General features: G+C 41.2%; 1 protein-coding gene and 2 pseudogenes across 5 annotated transcripts; all 3 read left to right on the top strand.

Moving 5' to 3' along the window:
* The first annotated feature begins 482 nt into the window (after positions 1–482).
* LOC108160243 (BTB/POZ domain-containing adapter for CUL3-mediated RhoA degradation protein 3-like) lies at positions 483–11,862 on the top strand. Of its 5 annotated transcripts, XM_033388200.1 has the most exons (8): positions 503–647; positions 723–806; positions 1,281–1,939; positions 2,007–2,095; positions 2,154–2,760; positions 2,855–3,199; positions 3,260–3,532; positions 3,596–4,049. In XM_033388200.1, exons 1-8 carry the CDS (start codon positions 632–634, stop codon positions 4,025–4,027), a joined length of 2,505 nt encoding a protein of 834 aa, XP_033244091.1. In that variant the 5' UTR covers positions 503–631; the 3' UTR covers positions 4,028–4,049. The 5 variants fall into 5 exon arrangements, with proteins under 5 accessions (XP_033244095.1, XP_033244091.1, XP_033244093.1 ...); XM_033388202.1 differs by lacking the exons at positions 1,281–1,939; positions 2,007–2,095; positions 2,154–2,760; ... (1 more) ...; positions 3,260–3,532; positions 3,596–4,049 and adding exons at positions 10,506–10,877; positions 10,935–11,862 and having other exon boundaries at positions 544–647; XM_033388201.1 differs by lacking the exons at positions 503–647; positions 723–806; positions 1,281–1,939; ... (3 more) ...; positions 3,260–3,532; positions 3,596–4,049 and adding exons at positions 4,477–4,575; positions 4,651–4,734; positions 10,506–10,877; positions 10,935–11,862.
* The window catches only part of LOC117186896, a 29,765-nt pseudogene continuing 15,774 nt past the window's right edge, over positions 5,389–19,379 (top strand).
* LOC117186900 lies at positions 13,806–19,079 on the top strand (annotated as a pseudogene).

Below are 19,379 nucleotides of genomic sequence, written 5' to 3'. Positions count from 1 at the left end.
ATGTGCATGAAAGATTTCACTCCTTTCCTTAGTGGAAATCAATGGAGTCAAAGATTTTGTTCGTTTTTCACTAAAATAATAAGCAGCTGCTGTTGTACCGGCGGTCAGTACAGACCTAATCAACTCACTGGAGCCCCAGCCTCGCCCACGGCCACTCCCACTCCATCCACAAGCTCCGCCACTTCTGACGCCCTACAGCAGCGTGGAGAACGGCAAAGGGCCCCAAAGGCCTTCATGGAAAATATTACAAAAATAAATAACCCCATTTTCCAGCATCTAAGTTCATTTTTTTATTGTTAGGTCTGAAATATAAATAGCAGTATCCCTAAACCCTTCGAGTACCCGGTATAAAAAATGCTATTTAGAGAATTCCTAGGATAGTTGAAAAGCAGAATTTCTTAATTGAGCACCAACTAACTGCACACCAAATAAAAATTAATCATTTACTACAGATTCAACTACAAGATTATTAGAATCGATCACACAGCACAGCGCTATACGTCAAACATATTTAGAGTAAAAAGTTTGGCATCAGAAAACAGGAAATAAATATTGCAGTCATTCGAAACAATTCAGTCGTCGGGAACAGATATAAAATTCGACAAAAATAAAAATAATAAAAAATATAAAAATGGGAAAGGAAAATAGTGAGTGAAATACAAAACTGAAAGTGAAAAGTTCCCATGCGAATTTGTTTAATGAAATAAATTTATTCCGATTAGAATATAAACCGAATGCCGAAAAACCAACCAAACCAACCATGAAGCGGAACTTCGGCAAGCCCCTCCAACAGCATCAACTAAAAGGTAAGTGAAGGATTGTTTTGACCCTGCCAGTACGTTGTTTACTTTTAAGATGTACGTTTTGGGAGGAATGAGTTGCAATTTCAGGGGACCTTCCTGAGTTCTGTGAATGTGCGATATACGGCCTCCATATACGTTGCTCAGAATGTAGCCAACTAGCAGTAGACCCCTAGATGAATCGCGACTTTTTGTTTTCGTTTTAATTAGTTATGTTTCTATCAGAAAAGCTACTTTTAGAGGGTGATATTTCGTTCGAATTTAACAAAAAAAACTTTGACATTTTACTCAAAGGCATACTTGATGGTTTCCATTTCAAGTGGGTAGCAATGAAGCTTTGAAATTTAGTTACAAAATAACCGTGACCTTGATAAATCGCGGTCCATTGAGGGTATTTTGTTTTGCTTTAGACTTGTTAGCGCAGGTCCGTGTATCGATTATTTACCATTAATTCTTCCACTCTTCTTCACGAATCTGTAGCTGGAGAACAGGTTACTCACCCTCCATATGGAGGTCCTGCCGCCTCTGGCTTGCAGAAGCAGAAGCAGGAAGAGGAGCAAGGAGAATGGCAGACACAAAGGTGTCAGAAGAGGCGCGATAAGGCCGGGGAAGGCTGGGGCGGAAAGCAGCAGCAGCAGCAGCAACTTCCACAACAGCGCGGACAACACCGCGATCCTATAGAAAAACAGAACCAACAACAGCAGACAGTACAAAGGCGTCTTCAGGGCCACAATGAACAACACCAAGGAGGCTCCCAGTTCTATGGTCCACCAAAACCGCAAGACGAACTCCCAAAATGGCCAAGAGCCCAGAACCGAGGTCTGCCTCTGCAGCCTCTGCTCCCTCAGACCCAAAAAGTGGTGCCGCCACTCCCAGCAGGCACCATGAAACGTGGAACTTTGGGAAAACCAGGTCAAGTATCTGTTAATTATCTCGACGTTAACTTGGATAAAATGCCTGCGGTGGCCTATCAGTACGATGTGAAGATCACGTCAGTATTTCCTAAGAAGTTCTATCGTCAGGCTTTTGATCAGTACAGAGTTGAACATTTGGGGGGTGCGATTGCCGCATATGATGGACGTGCATCGTGCTACTCAGTTGTGAAACTAAAATGCAGCCCCCAGGGCCAAGAAGTGAAAGTAAGTGTTGTATATTTCGCTGAGTTTGATGTGCTTTTGAAGTGAAACTTGCCCTCTTGTCGTCCAGGTAACAGATCGCCACGGCCTTACCTTGAATTACACTGTGGAGCTCAAGAAGACACAGGACTGGGAAGTCGATTTGAGCTCACTAAGAAGGTGAGTGAACCGAATTGAACGAATTGAACCGAATGTGTGCAGTTTTCCATTTTTGCAGCTACATGAAGGACAAGATTTATGATAAGCCCATGCGAGCCTTGCAGTGTCTGGAGGTTGTGTTGGCGGCTCCCTGTCATAACACCGCTAGACGCGCCGGTCGCTCCTTCTTCAAAAGGTCTGATCCCGGAAACGCCTTTGATCTTAAAGACGGCTACGAAGCTCTGGTTGGGCTCCATCAAACATTCGTGCTTGGCGATCGCCCGTTTGTTAATGTGGACATATCACACAAGGCCTATCCGAAGGCCATGTCGATCATTGACTATATAGAGCATTATCAGCGGCAGAAAATTGACAAAAGCACAAATCTTGACTACAGGCGTTCTGATATTGAGTCATTCCTAAATGACATTTATATAATTTACGACCCGCCTGCCTGTCTTGGCAGCGCCCCTCGCGTCTTCAGAGTCAACGGGCTTTCCAAGGCTCCGGCTAGCACTCAGACATTTGAGCTGGATGGGAAAGAAACGACCGTTGCAAAGTACTTCAAGTCTCGGGAGTATGATTTAAAGTTTCCGAACCTTCTCTGCTTGCATGTTTGGCCGCCGTTAAAACGCATTTATTTGCCTATCGAACTATGTCGCATGGACGATGGGCAGACAATGAAGGTGAGTTAAAAATCTCCCAAGCGGGGAGCTTCCCTTCACTCCAAATCATTCTGCGTTTCCTGCTTTTATTTGATTTATCTGTATCGTATCGCAGTGCAAGGATACTGCTGCTCGGGTGGCGGCCATGCTTAAGTTTGCTGGCACGTCAACCAACGAGAGGAAGGCCAAGATCGTCCGCTTGCTGGAATATTTCAAGCACAATTTAGACCCGACCATCAGCCACTTTGGCATACGGCTGGGCAATGACTTCATCGTCGTGAATACACGCACGCTCAATGCGCCTCAGATTGAGTACAAAAACAACAATTTGGCTTCGGTGAGGAACGGTTCGTGGCGCATGGATCGCATGCAATTCTTTGAACCCAAGCCAAAGCCACATAAATGGGCCATACTCTACGGTAAGATTAACTACCTGTATGTGGACGAGCTTCAGAAGATGGTAAGTTCATTGCAGCATTTCAAACAGATCCGATCCTAATCCGACTAATTTTCGTCGCAGGTTCTTCAGCAGAGTCGCACCCTCAATCTGTGCCTGGATACCAAAGCCGAGATACGGAATTACAAGGACGAACGTGAAATAGATGATCATTTCCACGATTTCAAAAAAAATCAATTTGATTTGGTGTTCGTTATTATACCAAATGTCGGGCGCTGTTATGATGTCGTGAAGCAAAAGGCTGAGCTGAAGCACGGCATTCTCACACAATGCATCAAGCAGATCACAGTCGAGCGTAAATGCAACCCGCAGTGTATTGGTAACGTTCTACTTAAGGTCAATTCCAAGCTGAACGGTATTAATCACAAGCTAAGGGATGACCCGCGCTGTCTGTTAAAGAACGCAATGTTTTTGGGTGCCGATGTGAGTCATCCGTCGCCCGATCAGTGGGAGATCCCCAGTGTGGTGGGTGTTGCCGCCTCCCATGATCCATTCGGGGCTTCATATAACATGCAATATCGCTTGCAACGCTCTACCCTGGAGGAGATCGAGGACATGGAGTCGATAACCCTGGAGCACTTGCGTGTTTATTATCAGTTCCGGCAATCCTATCCCGAGCACATCATCTATTACCGTGATGGTGTCGGCGATGGTCAGTTCCCCAAGATCAAGAGTGAAGAGTTGAGAGGAATTTCTGCGGCCTGCTGTTTGAATGCATTTAAATTGTATCGAACCATTGGTCAATCATTTGAAATAATTTACTTGCTTGAGCGCATGAAAAATAGCAGAACCTCTGATGAAACAATTGTGTGTGGATTGACATGTGCATGAAAGATTTCACTCCTTTCCTTAGTGGAAATCAATGGAATCAAAGATTTTGTTCGTTTTTCACTAAAATAATAAGCAGCTGCTGTTGTACCGGCGGTCAGTACAGACCTAATCAACTCACTGGAGCCCCAGCCCCGCCCACGGCCACTCCCACTCCATCCACAAGCTCCGCCACTTCTGGCGCCCTACAGCAGCTTGGAGAACGGCAAAGGGCCCCAAAGGCCTTCATGGAAAATATTACAAAAATAAATAACCCCATTTTCCAGGACCTAAGTTCATTTTTTTATTGTTAGGTCTGAGGTTAGGTCTAGCACCAACTAACTGCACACCAAATGAAAATTAATCATTTACTACAGATTCAACTACAAGATTATTAGAATCGATCACACAGCACAGTGCTATACGTCAAACATATTTAGAGTAAAAAGTTTGGCATCAGAAAACAGGAAATAAATATTGCAGTCATTCGAAACAGTTCAGTCGTTGGGAACAGATATAAAATTCGACAAAAATAAAAATAATAAAAAATATAAAAATGGGAAAGGAAAATAGTGAGTGAAATACAAAACTGAAAGTGAAAAGTTCCCATGCGAATTTGTTTAATGAAATAAATTTATTCCGATTAGAATATAAACCGAATGCCGAAAAACCAACCAAACCAACCATGAAGCGGTACTTCGGCAAGCCCCTCCAACAGCATCAACTAAAAGGTAAGTGAAGGATTGTTTTGACCCTGCCTGTACGTTGTTTACTTTTAAGATGTACGTTTTGGGAGGAATGAGTTGCAATTTCAGGGGACCTTCCTGAGTTCTGTGAATGTGCGATATACGGCCTCCATATACGTTGCTCAGAATGTAGCCAACTAGCAGTAGACCCCTAGATGAATCGCGACTTTTTGTTTTCGTTTTAATTAGTTATGTTTCTATCAGAAAAGCTACTTTTAGAGGGTGATATTTCGTTCGAATTTAACAAAAAAAACTTTGACATTTTACTCAAAGGCATACTTGATGGTTTCCATTTCAAGTGGGTAGCAATGAAGCTTTGAAATTTAGTTACAAAATAACCGTGACCTTGATAAATCGCGGTCCATTGAGGGTATTTTGTTTTGCTTTAGACTTGTTAGCGCAGGTCCGTGTATCGATTATTTACCATTAATTCTTCCACTCTTCTTCACGAATCTGTAGATGGAGAACAGGTTACTCACCCTCCATATGGAGGTCCTGCCGCCTCTGGCTTGGAGAAGCAGAAGCAGGAAGAGGAGCAAGGAGAATGGCAGACACAAAGGTGTCAGAAGAGGCGCGATAAGGCCGGGGAAGGCTGGGGCGGAAAGCAGCAGCAGCAGCAGCAGCAACTTCCACAACAGCGCGGACAACACAGCGATCCTATAGAAAAACAGAACCAACAACAGCAGACAGTACAAAGGCGTCTTCAGGGCCACAATGAACAACACCAAGGAGGCTCCCAGTTCTATGGTCCACCAAAACCGCAAGACGAACTCCCAAAATGGCCAAGAGCCCAGAACCGAGGTCTGCCTCTGCAGCCTCTGCTCCCTCAGACCCAAAAAGTGGTGCCGCCACTCCCAGCAGGCACCATGAAACGTGGAACTTTGGGAAAACCAGGTCAAGTATCTGTTAATTATCTCGACGTTAACTTGGATAAAATGCCTGCGGTGGCCTATCAGTACGATGTGAAGATCACGTCAGTATTTCCTAAGAAGTTCTATCGTCAGGCTTTTGATCAGTACAGAGTTGAACATTTGGGGGGTGCGATTGCCGCATATGATGGACGTGCATCGTGCTACTCAGTTGTGAAACTAAAATGCAGCCCCCAGGGCCAAGAAGTGAAGGTAAGTGTTGTATATTTCGCTGAGTTTGATGTGCTTTTGAAGTGAAACTTTCGCCCTTGTCCTCTTGTCGTCTAGGTAACAGATCGCCACGGCCGCACCTTGAATTACACTGTGGAGCTCAAGAAGACACAGGACTCGGAAGTCGATTTGAGCTCACTAAGAAGGTGAGTGAACCGAATTGAACGAATTGAACCGAATGTGTGCAGTTTTCCATTTTTTCAGCTACATGAAGGACAAGATTTATGATAAGCCCATGCGAGCCTTGCAGTGTCTGGAGGTTGTGTTGGCGGCTCCCTGTCATAACACCGCTAGACGCGCCGGTCGCTCCTTCTTCAAAAGGTCTGATCCCGGAAACGCCATTGATCTTAAAGACGGCTACGAAGCTCTGGTTCGGATTATCCCCCTCCCTCCCGGCTACCGCCTTAACCTAACCTAACCTCTTGGATGTTAACGATATAAAAACCTAGGAAAGCCCGTCAAAAGCTGTACGCTGTCCGTCAAGGATGGCTGTGTACCAGAGTAGAGGATTGTTCGCCAGTTTAAGTAGAGTTGTCGCCTTGTGATTCGTAGAAGTAGAAGATGCCATCATTCCAAATATCGAAATAAGAGTGTGCCAGTGTTGCCAATGTTGTTCCATCCAACGGAGAGCGTCACATCAGTTTACAGGGCTTTCCTAGCAGCGTTGCAACGCGTTGTGTCGCATGACATTGTGCGTGTATGTGTCTTGGCTGATATATCGAAGTCTAAGAATGTCTGCCATTAGCCTTAACTGCCGATTTGTGTAAATGCTCTTCTGGTTTTTTTCACATTTTCAATTTTAGGAAAATTTTATTTTTATCACAAAAACTTTGTTATTTTTACAACCGAAACTAAGTTTTTTTTATGAGATGTTGCCTAGATACCAAAACCGAGATACGGAATTACAAGGACGAACGTGAAATAGATGCTCATTTCCACGATTTCAAAAAAAATCAATTTGATTTGGTGTTCGTTATTATACCAAATGTCGGGCGCTGTTATGATATCGTGAAGCAAAAGGCTGAGCTGAAGCACGGCATTCTCACACAATGCATCAAGCAGATAACAGTCGAGCGTAAATGCAACCCGCAGTGTATTGGTAACGTTCTACTTAAGGTCAATTCCAAGCTGAACGGTATTAATCACAAGCTAAGGGATGACCCGCGCTGTCTGTTAAAGAGCGCAATGTTTTTGGGTGCCGATGTGACTCATCCGTCGCCCGATCAGTGGGAGATCCCCAGTGTGGTGGGTGTTGCCGCCTCCCATGATCCATTCGGGGCTTCATATAACATGCAATATCGCTTGCAACGCTCTACCCTGGAGGAGATCGAGGACATGGAGTCGATAACCCTGGAGCACTTGCGTGTTTATTATCAGTTCCGGAAATCCTATCCCGAGCACATCATCTGATATCCCATGAGTGACCTATGTGCTGTGGTGCCGGAGGAGTCGGTTGGTCGGAGTCTCTCAGAAGTACTGCTGCCATGCCTCCCCGCTCCTTTCCTGCAAGTTCAAGGCTCTGGGGGCATAAGATAGCATTTAGCGCATCATTTGGGGTGGAGTTCTACTGATGCATAGGCCGGCAATTCGCTGAACTTTGCACAGTTTTTTGGTGGTCCTTTTCAATTGCTCCGGTCACCACGCAGTAACTCCGTAGTGTAGTGTTGGCCTAACTATTGCTAGATGCATCCATTGGACTATACTTGGGTTGGTGCCCCTTTTTACAAAAATGGATTTTGTACATGTAAAGAGCGCTGTCGTGGCCTTCGTCACTTTATTTTTGACGTTCAGGTTTATGTTTAATGTTTAGAGTTCAACTATGGACAGTTAAACTGTGTAAAAATAAGAATGTACAAATCATAAAATTAAATTAAATAATTATTCATTAAAGAAGATTTTACTTTGGAAGCACAAGTATCAAAGGAAAAAAAGATAAACAAATTTATTGTAGTCGCGGCAAAGGCTACGACAAGATTCATGGTCAGAGTAGTTCGAAGGACAGGAAGACGCAGAGGATAGTAATGCCTAGTTGGGCGGGATGGGACAGCAATATTGATAAGGCTAATGAGGGCCGAGGATTCAACGTCGCCTAGGAGAAGTTTGTGGAGAAACAGAATTCCATGGAAACTCCTACGACTTTCAGGAGAGTGCAAGTTCATGAGACGCAGCCGACTCTCATAAGAAGGAAGATGACGAGAGGGGTCCCAATTAAGTCCGCGCAGGGCAAAGATAAGGAATTGTTTTTGAACGGACTCGAGCATATCTTGATATTTTTGGTAATGGGGAGACCAGATACAGGAACCATATTCCAAGATAGGTGTAGAATAGTTTAGTGGTTAGGGGTCAGAAAATTCCTTCGACCATCTTTTGATAAAGACAAGGACTCCTTTGGCTTTATTCGAAATAGCGGATATATGAGAACTACAACATAAGTTATGTACGAAAATAATGCCTAAGTCATTAACTTTGTATAGGCGTTCCAAGGAAATTTTATGAATTGTGAAGTTAAAAAGGTAAGACTTGTTGCGATGGAGGGTCATGGCGTTAAATTTGGAAATGTTAAGAGGAAGAGCGCTAATAATGTACCAATTTTTGAGAGCGTCGAGATCTGATTGAAGAAATAACGAGGTTACCAGATCGCTGTAGGAAAAACATAGCTTGACATCATCAGCATACATTAGGACTCGTGAATTAGTTAAAACTTGGGGAAGATCATTGATAAGGAGGTTAAATATTTCCAATTCAACTTTTTGCCAATTACCAACCATAAGTAAATGCCACTGTTGCTGAAGGATATCCTGCATCAATTTAATATGGTGGTGTTAGGAGAGGGATCTTGTATTTATTTGTGAATACTGTCAGTCCGCTCGATACTGTCCATTCGAGAGTCCCGCAAGCTTTGCGGTCATTAAGTAGTGGAGTGTTTGGAGGTATTTCCCCAAGAAAATAATTGCAACTTTGCATGTGGATGTGATCCATCGAAGTTACCGCTCCCTCTCTAGGGAGGTATGCCGGTTCGATGGTTGTACACCCGGGGGAAATGCGTGTCTAATAAAATGGTTAGGGACTCCTCACTGGAGTTAGTGGGTAGTTTTCGCGGGGATCTTGCGTAGCCTTGCGGGCTCTGATGTTTCCTCTATTTCTGATTTTATAGCATGTATGTGGCCCCGGGTTTTCCGTAGTGATATTTTAGTCCAGGACGCCAGATCTTATTATAATTAGGAGCTTGTGCATGAACATAACGCCAATGCATATTCTGCGATGGTGTGACGACAGCAGGTCAATAAGATTTAGCATAGACCGGTAGGGTGACAAGATTCTACCCGAGTCCCAGTTAAAGTTACGAAGGGCAAAAATTAAAATTGCTTTTGCACAGATTCAATAACAACCTGCTGCTCTTTCTACTGCGGGCTCCACACAAAGGAACAATACTCCAATATCGGACGTACTAACAAGATATACAGTTGTTTCGTCACGTACGGGTCGTCAAACTTCTTTAACCAAAGCTTGATGATCGCTAAAACACTCTTAGCTTTATTTACTGTTGCGGCTATATGGCTGTTAAAACACAACTTATGATCAAGTAGGACTCCGCGGTCATTTAAACAACCAGGGTATGATTTCCTAGAACTTATGAGACAAAATGTGGAGCGCGACGGTAAAATGTCATGGTTGCTGGACTAGGACAACGTCCGCTCCACTCTCGTCTAAGCAGAGTATTAGTATGGTTCATAATAATAATACATATACGTAATAATACGAACAACAAGCACAAAAAGCGCATCTAATTGATACGGTAGCTGATATCAAACTATTTTATTCATTTGTTTACTTAACTTCCGTTTGATAGCCCTGGAAAGGTTTATATTGAAAATCGAGTTGCTGATTTTATATATATGTTGCCTAAAACCATTCGGTATGACTGGGTGATATGTCAACATTTTTTTGTAAAATACAAACCAAGAGAGCATTTTTACATATATTTTTATTTTATGTTTTGATAATTCGAATTCCTGAGGAAAAGAGACGGCGAGATATTTTCCACTATTTAGGAAGGCTTTGTATTCGAAAGAATTTGCGAATTGTTCCAAACACCTTTGAGCGCGGACTGACTATTTCTAATCAATTAGGCGTGACGTCCCGCCCATTGGTGCTCCCGTTTTCACATTCCGCAAGGTTGCTACGTTTTCTAAACGAAAACATTTTCATTTCGACAAAATGAAAGGTCGTCTGTTCTTTTTACTCTGCTATTTCGCATATTTGTCGCCGGCCGTTTTTTTTTCGACGTCCAAAATCAGGTACCTTGAGCACAAATTGACAAAATTGCCGTTCTTACGGAGGAAAACCTTTCAAAGTCCCAAAACAAGCAACACATACAAAAAAATATATCAAAGCATACTTGATTATGTTAATATTTTGTATGTGCCCTAGACAAAATATTCCGATGCCAGGGATGAAAATAAAGAAAGTATCGGAAATAGAACTTTTTATCGATATATAGTTTTATTGACTGTCCGTTTTGATGTAGAGATAATTTTGCAAACTGATTTTCTTTGTAACCAAATTGGATTTAGTTCTTCATCGTGGCTAATACTTTCGTCAAAATTGATCCCATAGCGCTGGAGGATTGTGCGAGCGTAAGCAACGCAAAAGATAGCGTTTGCCAAAGCTCCAAACAAAAGGGCGTTGGTGTCATAGGTGCACCAAAAGAAATAGCTTGCTGCATTGAAGACCTGGGTTCCGCTCTAGAAGACAAAGTGATTTTGGCACCTGCAGAAAGTAGCCACCAACTTGTGCTTCATGCCAAGCAGTCTGAAGCCATGTCCGGTGATCAGAAAGTGCTGTTAAAAGGGCATTCGTCTCAGTATGTCAAGCTGAATGTTGGTGGTCGCTTATATTATACTACAATCGGAACACTGACGAAGCATAATGATACAATGCTAAGCGCTATGTTTAGTGGTCGCATGGAGGTGCTAACTGATTCAGAAGGTAATTAATTTACATTGAAATTGTTCTGTAATATGTATACAAAAATTCACGTTGCAGGTTGGATACTAATAGATCGCTGTGGAAACCATTTTGGAATCATACTCAACTTCTTGCGCGATGGCAGTGTCCCATTACCCGAAACTAACAAAGAAATAGCTGAGCTACTTGCAGAATCAAAATACTACTGCATTACCGAGCTTGCATTGTCATGTGAACGGGCACTATATGCACACATTGAGCCAAAACCTATTTGCCGCATTCCATTGATAACTTCGCAAAAAGAGCAACAACTTCTAATCAGCGCGTCTTCGAAACCGGCTGTTATTTTAGTGGTGCAGCGACAAAACAACAAGTATTCATACACAAGCACATCCGATGACAATTTATTAAAAAATATTGAACTTTTCGACAAGTTCTCTCTGCGTTTCAACGAACGCATTTTATTCATCAAAGATGTTATAGGACCAAGTGAAATATGTTGCTGGTCCTTTTATGGGCACGGAAAAAAGGTTGCTGAAGTGTGTTGTACTTCTATAGTTTATGCAACTGATCGAAAACATAATAAAGTGGAATTTCCTGAGGCACGTATTTACGAAGAAACACTTAAAGTGTTGCTATACGAGAATCGAAACGCCCCTGACCAAGATCTAATGCAGGCCACATCTTCTGTACGTGTGGGGGGTGTTAGCGGAACAAGCATGCATCAGTATACAAGCGACGAAAAGGAAGAGCGAACTGGACTAGCGCGGTTGCGATCAAACAAACGGAACAACCCCACATGACACGCATAGGTTTTTTATTATAAACTTAGTTTTGATGGCGTTGCCTATCTACAAGTTCAGCTCGTTGCTGACTTCTAGCGTCAGTAAATGTATAAAACGCGATCGGATGTATAGTTCATTAATATAATTTTTTAAATAAAAATTAACCCTATCTGAAACTGTTTACAAATGAAATTAAAAGAACCGTCGAATAACCTTGCAAATATTTATGGATACATATGTATATGATTTGCTTTCCAGTATAAATATACATATGTAGAAACCAACACTGATATGAAATCTTAGCAAGCAAACAAAATAATATTAATTCTATGTTAAAAAAAAACGTTTGCTCATTTTTATAAAAGGATCTTCAAGAGTCTAAAAATGATAAGTTAAAGAATAGCTTTCTACATCTACCAACCTTCAAACTTCCGAAAATGTTGGTGTCTTGATTATATTGCTTAAAAAAATGACATCCAAATAAATTAATGACAGACCAAAAAGAAAATATATACCTCCAAACGGAGGGTGACCCCATAAAGAAATGGGTCAGCTATCGCAGCCACCAAGTCATCTAAATACGTGCGGATCCACCTGGACAACCACACTAACTTGGAATAACTACATAACTAGCAAAGCGACATTAACTTCAGAAAACAATACTGGCTACTGGAAAAAACTGTACCAGCACGGAAGATAACTTTTAGTGTTTAAAACAAAGTTATATCCTGTAGTTGTAAAATGATTCTGTCGCCTTTGATCAAAAACCGCACCCCAAGCAAAGCTGTAAGCTACAGCTTTATAGTGTAAATATATATTAATTTTGGTAAATATTTATTTTTTATACCCGATACTCAAAATGAGTATTGGGGTATATTAGATTTGTGGTAAAAGTGGATGTGTGTAACGTCCAGAAGGAATCGTTTCCGACCCCATAAAGTATATATATTCTTGATCAGCATCAATAGCCGAGTCGATTGAGCCCTGTCTGTCTGTCCGTCCCCTTCAGCGCCTAGTGCTCAAAGACTATAAGAGCTAGAGCAACGTTGTTTTGGATCCACACTTCTGTGATGTCACTGCTACAAAAATATTTCAAAACTTCGCCCCGCCCACTTCCGCCCCCACAAAGGACGAAAATCTGTGGCATCCACAATTTTAAAGATACGAGAAAACCAAAAACGCAGAATCGTAGAGGATGACTATATGTTCTAGAGTGTAAAATCTCAATCGTATAATTATTATAGCCAGAATCAAGAAAACAATTTCATTCTTTCTCGCTCCGTCTCTCTCTAACACACAGGTTTCATGGTCGGTTTTGCCAATTGCAAAATATGAGTTCAAGGATCTCAGAACCTATAAGAGCCAGAGCAACCAAATTTGGTATCCACACTCCTGTGATATCGGACCTTGACCGTTTCGTGTCCAAATTTCGCCACACCCCCTTCCGCCCCCGCAAAGGACGAAAATCTGGGGCATCCACAAATCTCAGAGACTATTAAGGCTAGAGTAACCAAATTTGGTATCCGCACTTCTGTTAGATCTCACTATAAAACGTATATCTTAGAATTTCGCCCCACCCCCTTCCGCCCCCCAAAGGACAAAAATCTGTTGCATCCACAATATTGCACATTCGAGAAAACTAAAAACGCAGAATCATAGATAATGATCATATCTATTAGGTTGCTGAATCTGGATCAGATCAGATCATTTTTATAGCCAAAAGGAACAAATAAATTTGCACTGGCTACGCAGCGCCCGACGTCACGCTCAGACTGATTTTCTGTCTCTCTCGCACGCACTCTTTGTCGTGTCGTTTAATATTAGCGGCGTCTGCCGTAGGAGAGCCGTACTGACTTAGTATCGGGTATAAATTTAGAGTTGCGGTCTCCGCAGCAACTCACAACGTTCCCCCTCGTTTATTGTTAGGTCTGAAATATAAATAGCAGTATCCCTAAACCCTTCGAGTACCCGGTATAAAAAATGTTATTTAGAGAATTCCTAGGATAGTTGAAAAGCAGAATTTCTTAATTGAGCACCAACTAACTGCACACCAAATGAAAATTAATCATTTACTACAGATTCAACTACAAGATTATTAGAATCGATCACACAGCACAGTGCTATATGTCAAACATATTTAGAGTAAAAAGTTTGGCATCAGAAAACAGGAAATAAATATTGCAGTCATTCGAAACAATTCAGTCGTCGGGAACAGATATAAAATTCGACAAAAATAAAAATAATAAAAAATATAAAAATGGGAAAGGAAAATAGTGAGTGAAATACAAAACTGAAAGTGAAAAGTACCCATGCGAATTTGTTCAATAAATTAAATTTATTCCGATTAGAATATAAACCGAATGCCGAAAAACCAACCAAACCAACCATGAAGCGGTACTTCGGCAAGCCCCTCCAACAGCATCAACTAAAAGGTAAGTGAAGGATTGTTTTGACCCTGCCTGTACGTTGTTTACTTTTAAGATGTACGTTTTGGGAGGAATGAGTTGCAATTTCAGGGGACCTTCCTGAGTTCTGTGAATGTGCGATATACGGCCTCCATATACGTTGCTCAGAATGTAGCCAACTAGAAGTAGACCCCTAGATGAATCGCGACTTTTTAGTTATGTTTCTATCAGAAAAGCTACCTTTAGAGGGTATTTCGTTCGAATTTAACAAAAAAAAATTTAGTAAACTTTGACATTTTACTCAAAGGCATACTTGATGGTTTCCATTTCAAGTGGGTAGCAATGAAGACGGTACAGTGATCTGTGTATGGCCCCATCTGGGCCTGGAAGTCAGTCGAGCCATTCGTCTCTGTGAGGACTGAATGTATTGAAGGGGGTATCTGTGTACTCTCTTGGAACTCAGTAGAATGTTTTTAAACGGACGATATTGCTATTAATTAAAATGGATGAGTGACCTATGTGCTGTGGTGCCGGAGGAGTCGGTTGGTCGGAGTCTCTCAGAAGTACTGCTGCCATGCCTGCCCGCTCCTTTCCTGCAAGTTCAAGGCTCTGGGGGCATAAGATAGCATTTAGCGCATCATTTGGGGTGGAGTTCTACTGATGCATAGGCCGGCAATTCGCTGAACTTTGCACAGTTTTTTGGTGGTCCTTTTCAATTGCTCCGGTCACCTCGCAGTAACTCCGTAGTGTAGTATTGGCCTAACTATTGCTAGATGCATCCATTGGACTATACTTGGGTTGGTGCCCCTTTTTACAAAAATGGATTTTGTACATGTATAGAGCGCTGTCGTGGCCTTCGTCACTTTATTTTTGACGTTCAGGTTTATGTTTAATGTTTAGAGTTCAACTATGGACAGTTAAACTGTGTAAAAATAAGAAGGTAGAAATCATTAAATTAAATTAAATAATTATTCATTAAAGAAGATTTTACTTTGGAAGCACAAGTATCAAAGGAAAAAAAGATAAACAAATTTATTGTAGTCGCGGCAAAGGCTACGACAAGATTCATGGTCAGAGTAGTTCGAAGGACAGGAAGACGCAGAGGATAGTAATGCCTAGTTGGGCGGGATGGGACAGCAATATTGATAAGGCTAATGAGGGCCGAGGATTCAACGTCGCCTAGGAGAAGTTTGTGGAGAAACAGAATTCCATGGAAACTCCTACGACTTTCAGGAGAGTGCAAGTTCATGAGACGCAGCCGACTCTCATAAGAAGGAAGATGACGAGAGGGGTCCCAATTAAGTCCGCGCAGGGCAAAGATAAGGAATTGTTTTTGAACGGACTCGAGCATATCTTGATATTTTTGGTAATGGGGAGACCAGATACAGGAACCATATTCCAAGATAGGTGTAGAATAGTTTAGTGGTTAGGGGTCAGAAAATTCCTTCGACCATCTTTTGATAAAGACAAGGACTCCTTTGGCTTTATTCGAAATAGCGGATATATGAGAACTACAACATAAGTTATGTACGAAAATAATGCCTAAGTCATTAACTTTGTATAGGCGTTCCAAGGAAATTTTATGAATTGTGAAGTTAAAAAGGTAAGACTTGTTGCGATGGAGGGTCATGGCGTTAAATTTGGAAATGTTAAGAGGAAGAGCGCTAATAATGTACCAATTTTTGAGAGCGTCGAGATCTGATTGAAGAAATAACGAGGTTACCAGATCGCTGTAGGAAAAACATAGCTTGACATCATCAGCATACATTAGGACTCGTGAATTAGTTAAAACTTGGGGAAGATCATTGATAAGGAGGTTAAATATTTCCAATTCAACTTTTTGCCAATTACCAACCATAAGTAAATGCCACTGTTGCTGAAGGATATCCTGCATCAATTTAATATGGGGGTGTTAGGAGAGGGATCTTGTATTTATTTGTGAATACTGTCAGTCCGCTCGATACTGTCCATTCGAGAGTCCCGCAAGCTTTGCGGTCATTAAGTAGTGGAGTGTTTGGAGGTATTTTCCCAAGAAAATAATTGCAACTTTGCATGTGGATGTGATCCATCGAAGTTACCGCTCCCTCTCTAGGGAGGTATGCCGGTTCGATGGTTGTACACCCGGGGGAAATGCGTGTCTAATAAAATGGTTAGGGACTCCTCACTGGAGTTAGTGGGTAGTTTTCGCGGGGATCTTGCGTAGCCTTGCGGGCTCTGATGTTTCCTCTATTTCTGATTTTATAGCATGTATGTGGCCCCGGGTTTTCCGTAGTGATATTTTAGTCCAGGACGCCAGATCTTATTATAATTAGGAGCTTGTGCATGAACATAACGCCATTGCATATTCTGCGATGGTGTGACGACGGCAGGTCAATAAGATTTAGCATAGACCGGTAGGGTGACAAGATTCTACCCGAGTCCCAGTTAAAGTTACGAAGGGCAAAAATTAAAATTGCTTTTGCACAGATTCAATAACAACCTGCTGCTCTTTATACTGCGGGCTCCACACAAAGGAACAATACTCCAATATCGGACGTACTAACAAGATATACAGTTGTTTCGTCACGTACGGGTCGTCAAACTTCTTAAACCAAAGCTTGATGATCGCTAAAACACTCTTAGCTTTATTTACTGTTGCGGCTATATGGCTGTTAAAACACAACTTATGATCATGTAGGACTCCGAGGTCATTTAAACAACCAGGGTATGATTTTCTAGAACTTAAATGTAAAATGTCATGGTTGCTGGACCAGGACGACGTCCGCTCCACTCTCGTCTAAGCAGAGTATTAGTATGGTTCATATTAATAATACATATACGTAATAATACGAACAACAAGCACAAAAAGCGCATCTAATTGATACGGTAGCTGATATCAAACTATTTTATTCATTTGTTTACTTAACTTCCGTTTGATAGCCCTGGAAAGGTTTATATTTAAAATCGCGTTGCTGATTTTATATATATGTTGCCTAAAAACATTCGGTATGACTGGGTGATATGTCAACATTTTTTTGTAAAATACAAACCAAGAGAGCATTTTTACATATATTTTTATTTTATGTTTTGATAATTCGAATTCCTGAGGAAAAGAGACGGCGAGATATTTTCCACTATTTAGGAAGGCTTTGTATTCGAAAGAATTTGCGAATTGTTCCAAACACCTTTGAGCGCGGACTGACTATTTCTAATCAATTAGGCGTGACGTCCCGCCCATTGGTGCTCCCGTTTTCACATTCCGCAAGGTTGCTACGTTTTCTAAACGAAAACATTTTCATTTCGACAAAATGAAAGGTCGTCTGTTCTTTTTACTCTGCTATTTCGCATATTTGTCGCCGGCCGTTTTTTTTTCGACGTCCAAAATCAGGTACCTTGAGCACAAATTGACAAAATTGCCGTTCTTACGGAGGAAAACCTTTCAAAGTCCCAAAACAAGCAACACATACAAAAAAATATATCAAAGAATACTTGATTATGTTAATATTTTGTATGTGCCCTAGACAAAATATTCCGATGCCAGGGATGAAAATAAAGAAAGTATCGGAAATATAACTTTTTATCGATATATAGTTTTATTGACTGTCCGTTTTGATGTAGAGATAATTTTGCAAACTGATTTTCTTTGTAACCAAATTGGATTTAGTTCTTCATCGTGGCTAATACATTCGTAAAAATTGATCCCATAGCGCTGGAGGATTGTGCGAGCAACGCAAAAGATAGCGTTTGCCAAAGCTCCAAACAAAAGGGCGTTGGTGTCATAGGTGCACCAAAAGAAATAGCTTGCTGCATTGAAGACCTGGGTTCCGCTCTAGAAGACAAAGTGATTTTGGCACCTGCAGAAAGTAGCCACCAACTTGTGCTTCATGCCAAGCAGTCTGAAGCCATGTCCGGTGATCAGAAAGTGCTGTTAAAAGGGCATTCGTCTCAGTATGTCAAGCTGAATGTTGGTGGTCGCTTATATTATACTACAATCGGAACACTGACGAAGCATAATGATACAATGCTAAGCGCTATGTTTAGTGGTCGCATGGAGGTGCTAACTGATTCAGAAGGTAATTAATTTACATTGAAATTATTCTGTAATATGTATACAAAAATTCACGTTGCAGGTTGGATACTAATAGATCGCTGTGGAAACCATTTTGGAATCATACTCAACTTCTTGCGCGATGGCAGTGTCCCATTACCCGAAACTAACAAAGAAATAGCTGAGCTACTTGCAGAATCAAAATACTACTGCATTACCGAGCTTGCATTGTCATGTGAACGGGCACTATATGCACACATTGAGCCAAAACCCATTTGCCGCATTCCATTGATAACTTCGCAAAAAGAGCAACAACTTCTAATCAGCGCGTCTTCGAAACCGGCTGTTATTTTAGTGGTGCAGCGACAAAACAACAAGTATTCATACACAAGCACATCCGATGACAATTTATTAAAAAATATTGAACTTTTCGACAAGTTCTCTCTGCGTTTCAACGAACGCATTTTATTCATCAAAGATGTTATAGGACCAAGAGAAATATGTTGCTGGTCCTTTTATGGGCACGGAAAAAAGGTTGCTGAAGTGTGTTGTACTTCTATAGTTTATGCAACTGATCGAAAACATTTTAAAGTGGAATTTTCTGAGGCACGTATTTACGAAGAAACACTTAAAGTGTTGATATACGAGAATCGAAATGCCCCTGACCAAGATCTAATGCAGGCCACATCTTCTGTACGTGTGGGGGTGTTAGCGGAACAAGCATGCATCAGTATACAAGCGACGAAGAGGAAGAGCGAACTGGACTAGCGCGGTTGCGATCAAACAAACGGAACAACCCCACATGACACGCATAGGTTTTTTATAAACTTAGTTTTGATGGCGTTGCCTATCTACAAGTTCAGCTCGTTGCTGACTTCTAGCGTCAGTAAATGTATAAAACGCGATCGGATGTATAGTTCATTAATATAATTTTTTAAATAAAAATTAACCCTATCTGAAACTGTTTACAAATGAAATTAAAAGAACCGTCGAATAACCTTGCAAATATTTATGGATACATATGTATATGATTTGCTTTCCAGTATAAATATACATATGTAGAAACCAACACTGATATGAAATCTTAGCAAGCAAACAAAATAATATTAATTCTATGTTAAAAAAACGTTTGCTCATTTTTATAAAACGATCTTCAAGAGTCTAAAAATGATAAGTTAAAGAATAGCTTTCTACATCTACCAACCTTCAAACTTCCGAAAATGTTGGTGTCTTGATTATATTGCTTAAAAAAATGACATCCAAATAAATTAATGGCAGACCAAAAAGAAAATATATACCTCCAAAC

This window comes from Drosophila miranda, chromosome 2 (assembly GCF_003369915.1).
Source record: "Drosophila miranda strain MSH22 chromosome 2, D.miranda_PacBio2.1, whole genome shotgun sequence".
Taxonomy (NCBI): Eukaryota; Metazoa; Arthropoda; class Insecta; order Diptera; family Drosophilidae; genus Drosophila; species Drosophila miranda.
Note: the sequence above shows the minus strand (reverse complement) of the source record. Positions and strands in the feature narration are given on the sequence as shown.

What these genes read in the sequence shown, in the direction of transcription:
- LOC108160243 (XM_033388200.1), top strand. An exon ending in CCAACAGCATCAACTAAAAG is followed by an intron (nt 807 to 1,280) that starts GTAAGTGAAGGA and finishes ACGAATCTGTAG; the next exon opens with CTGGAGAACAGGTTACTCAC. An exon ending in TTGGTAACGTTCTACTTAAG is followed by an intron (nt 3,533 to 3,595) that starts GTCAATTCCAAG and finishes TGTCTGTTAAAG; the next exon opens with AACGCAATGTTTTTGGGTGC.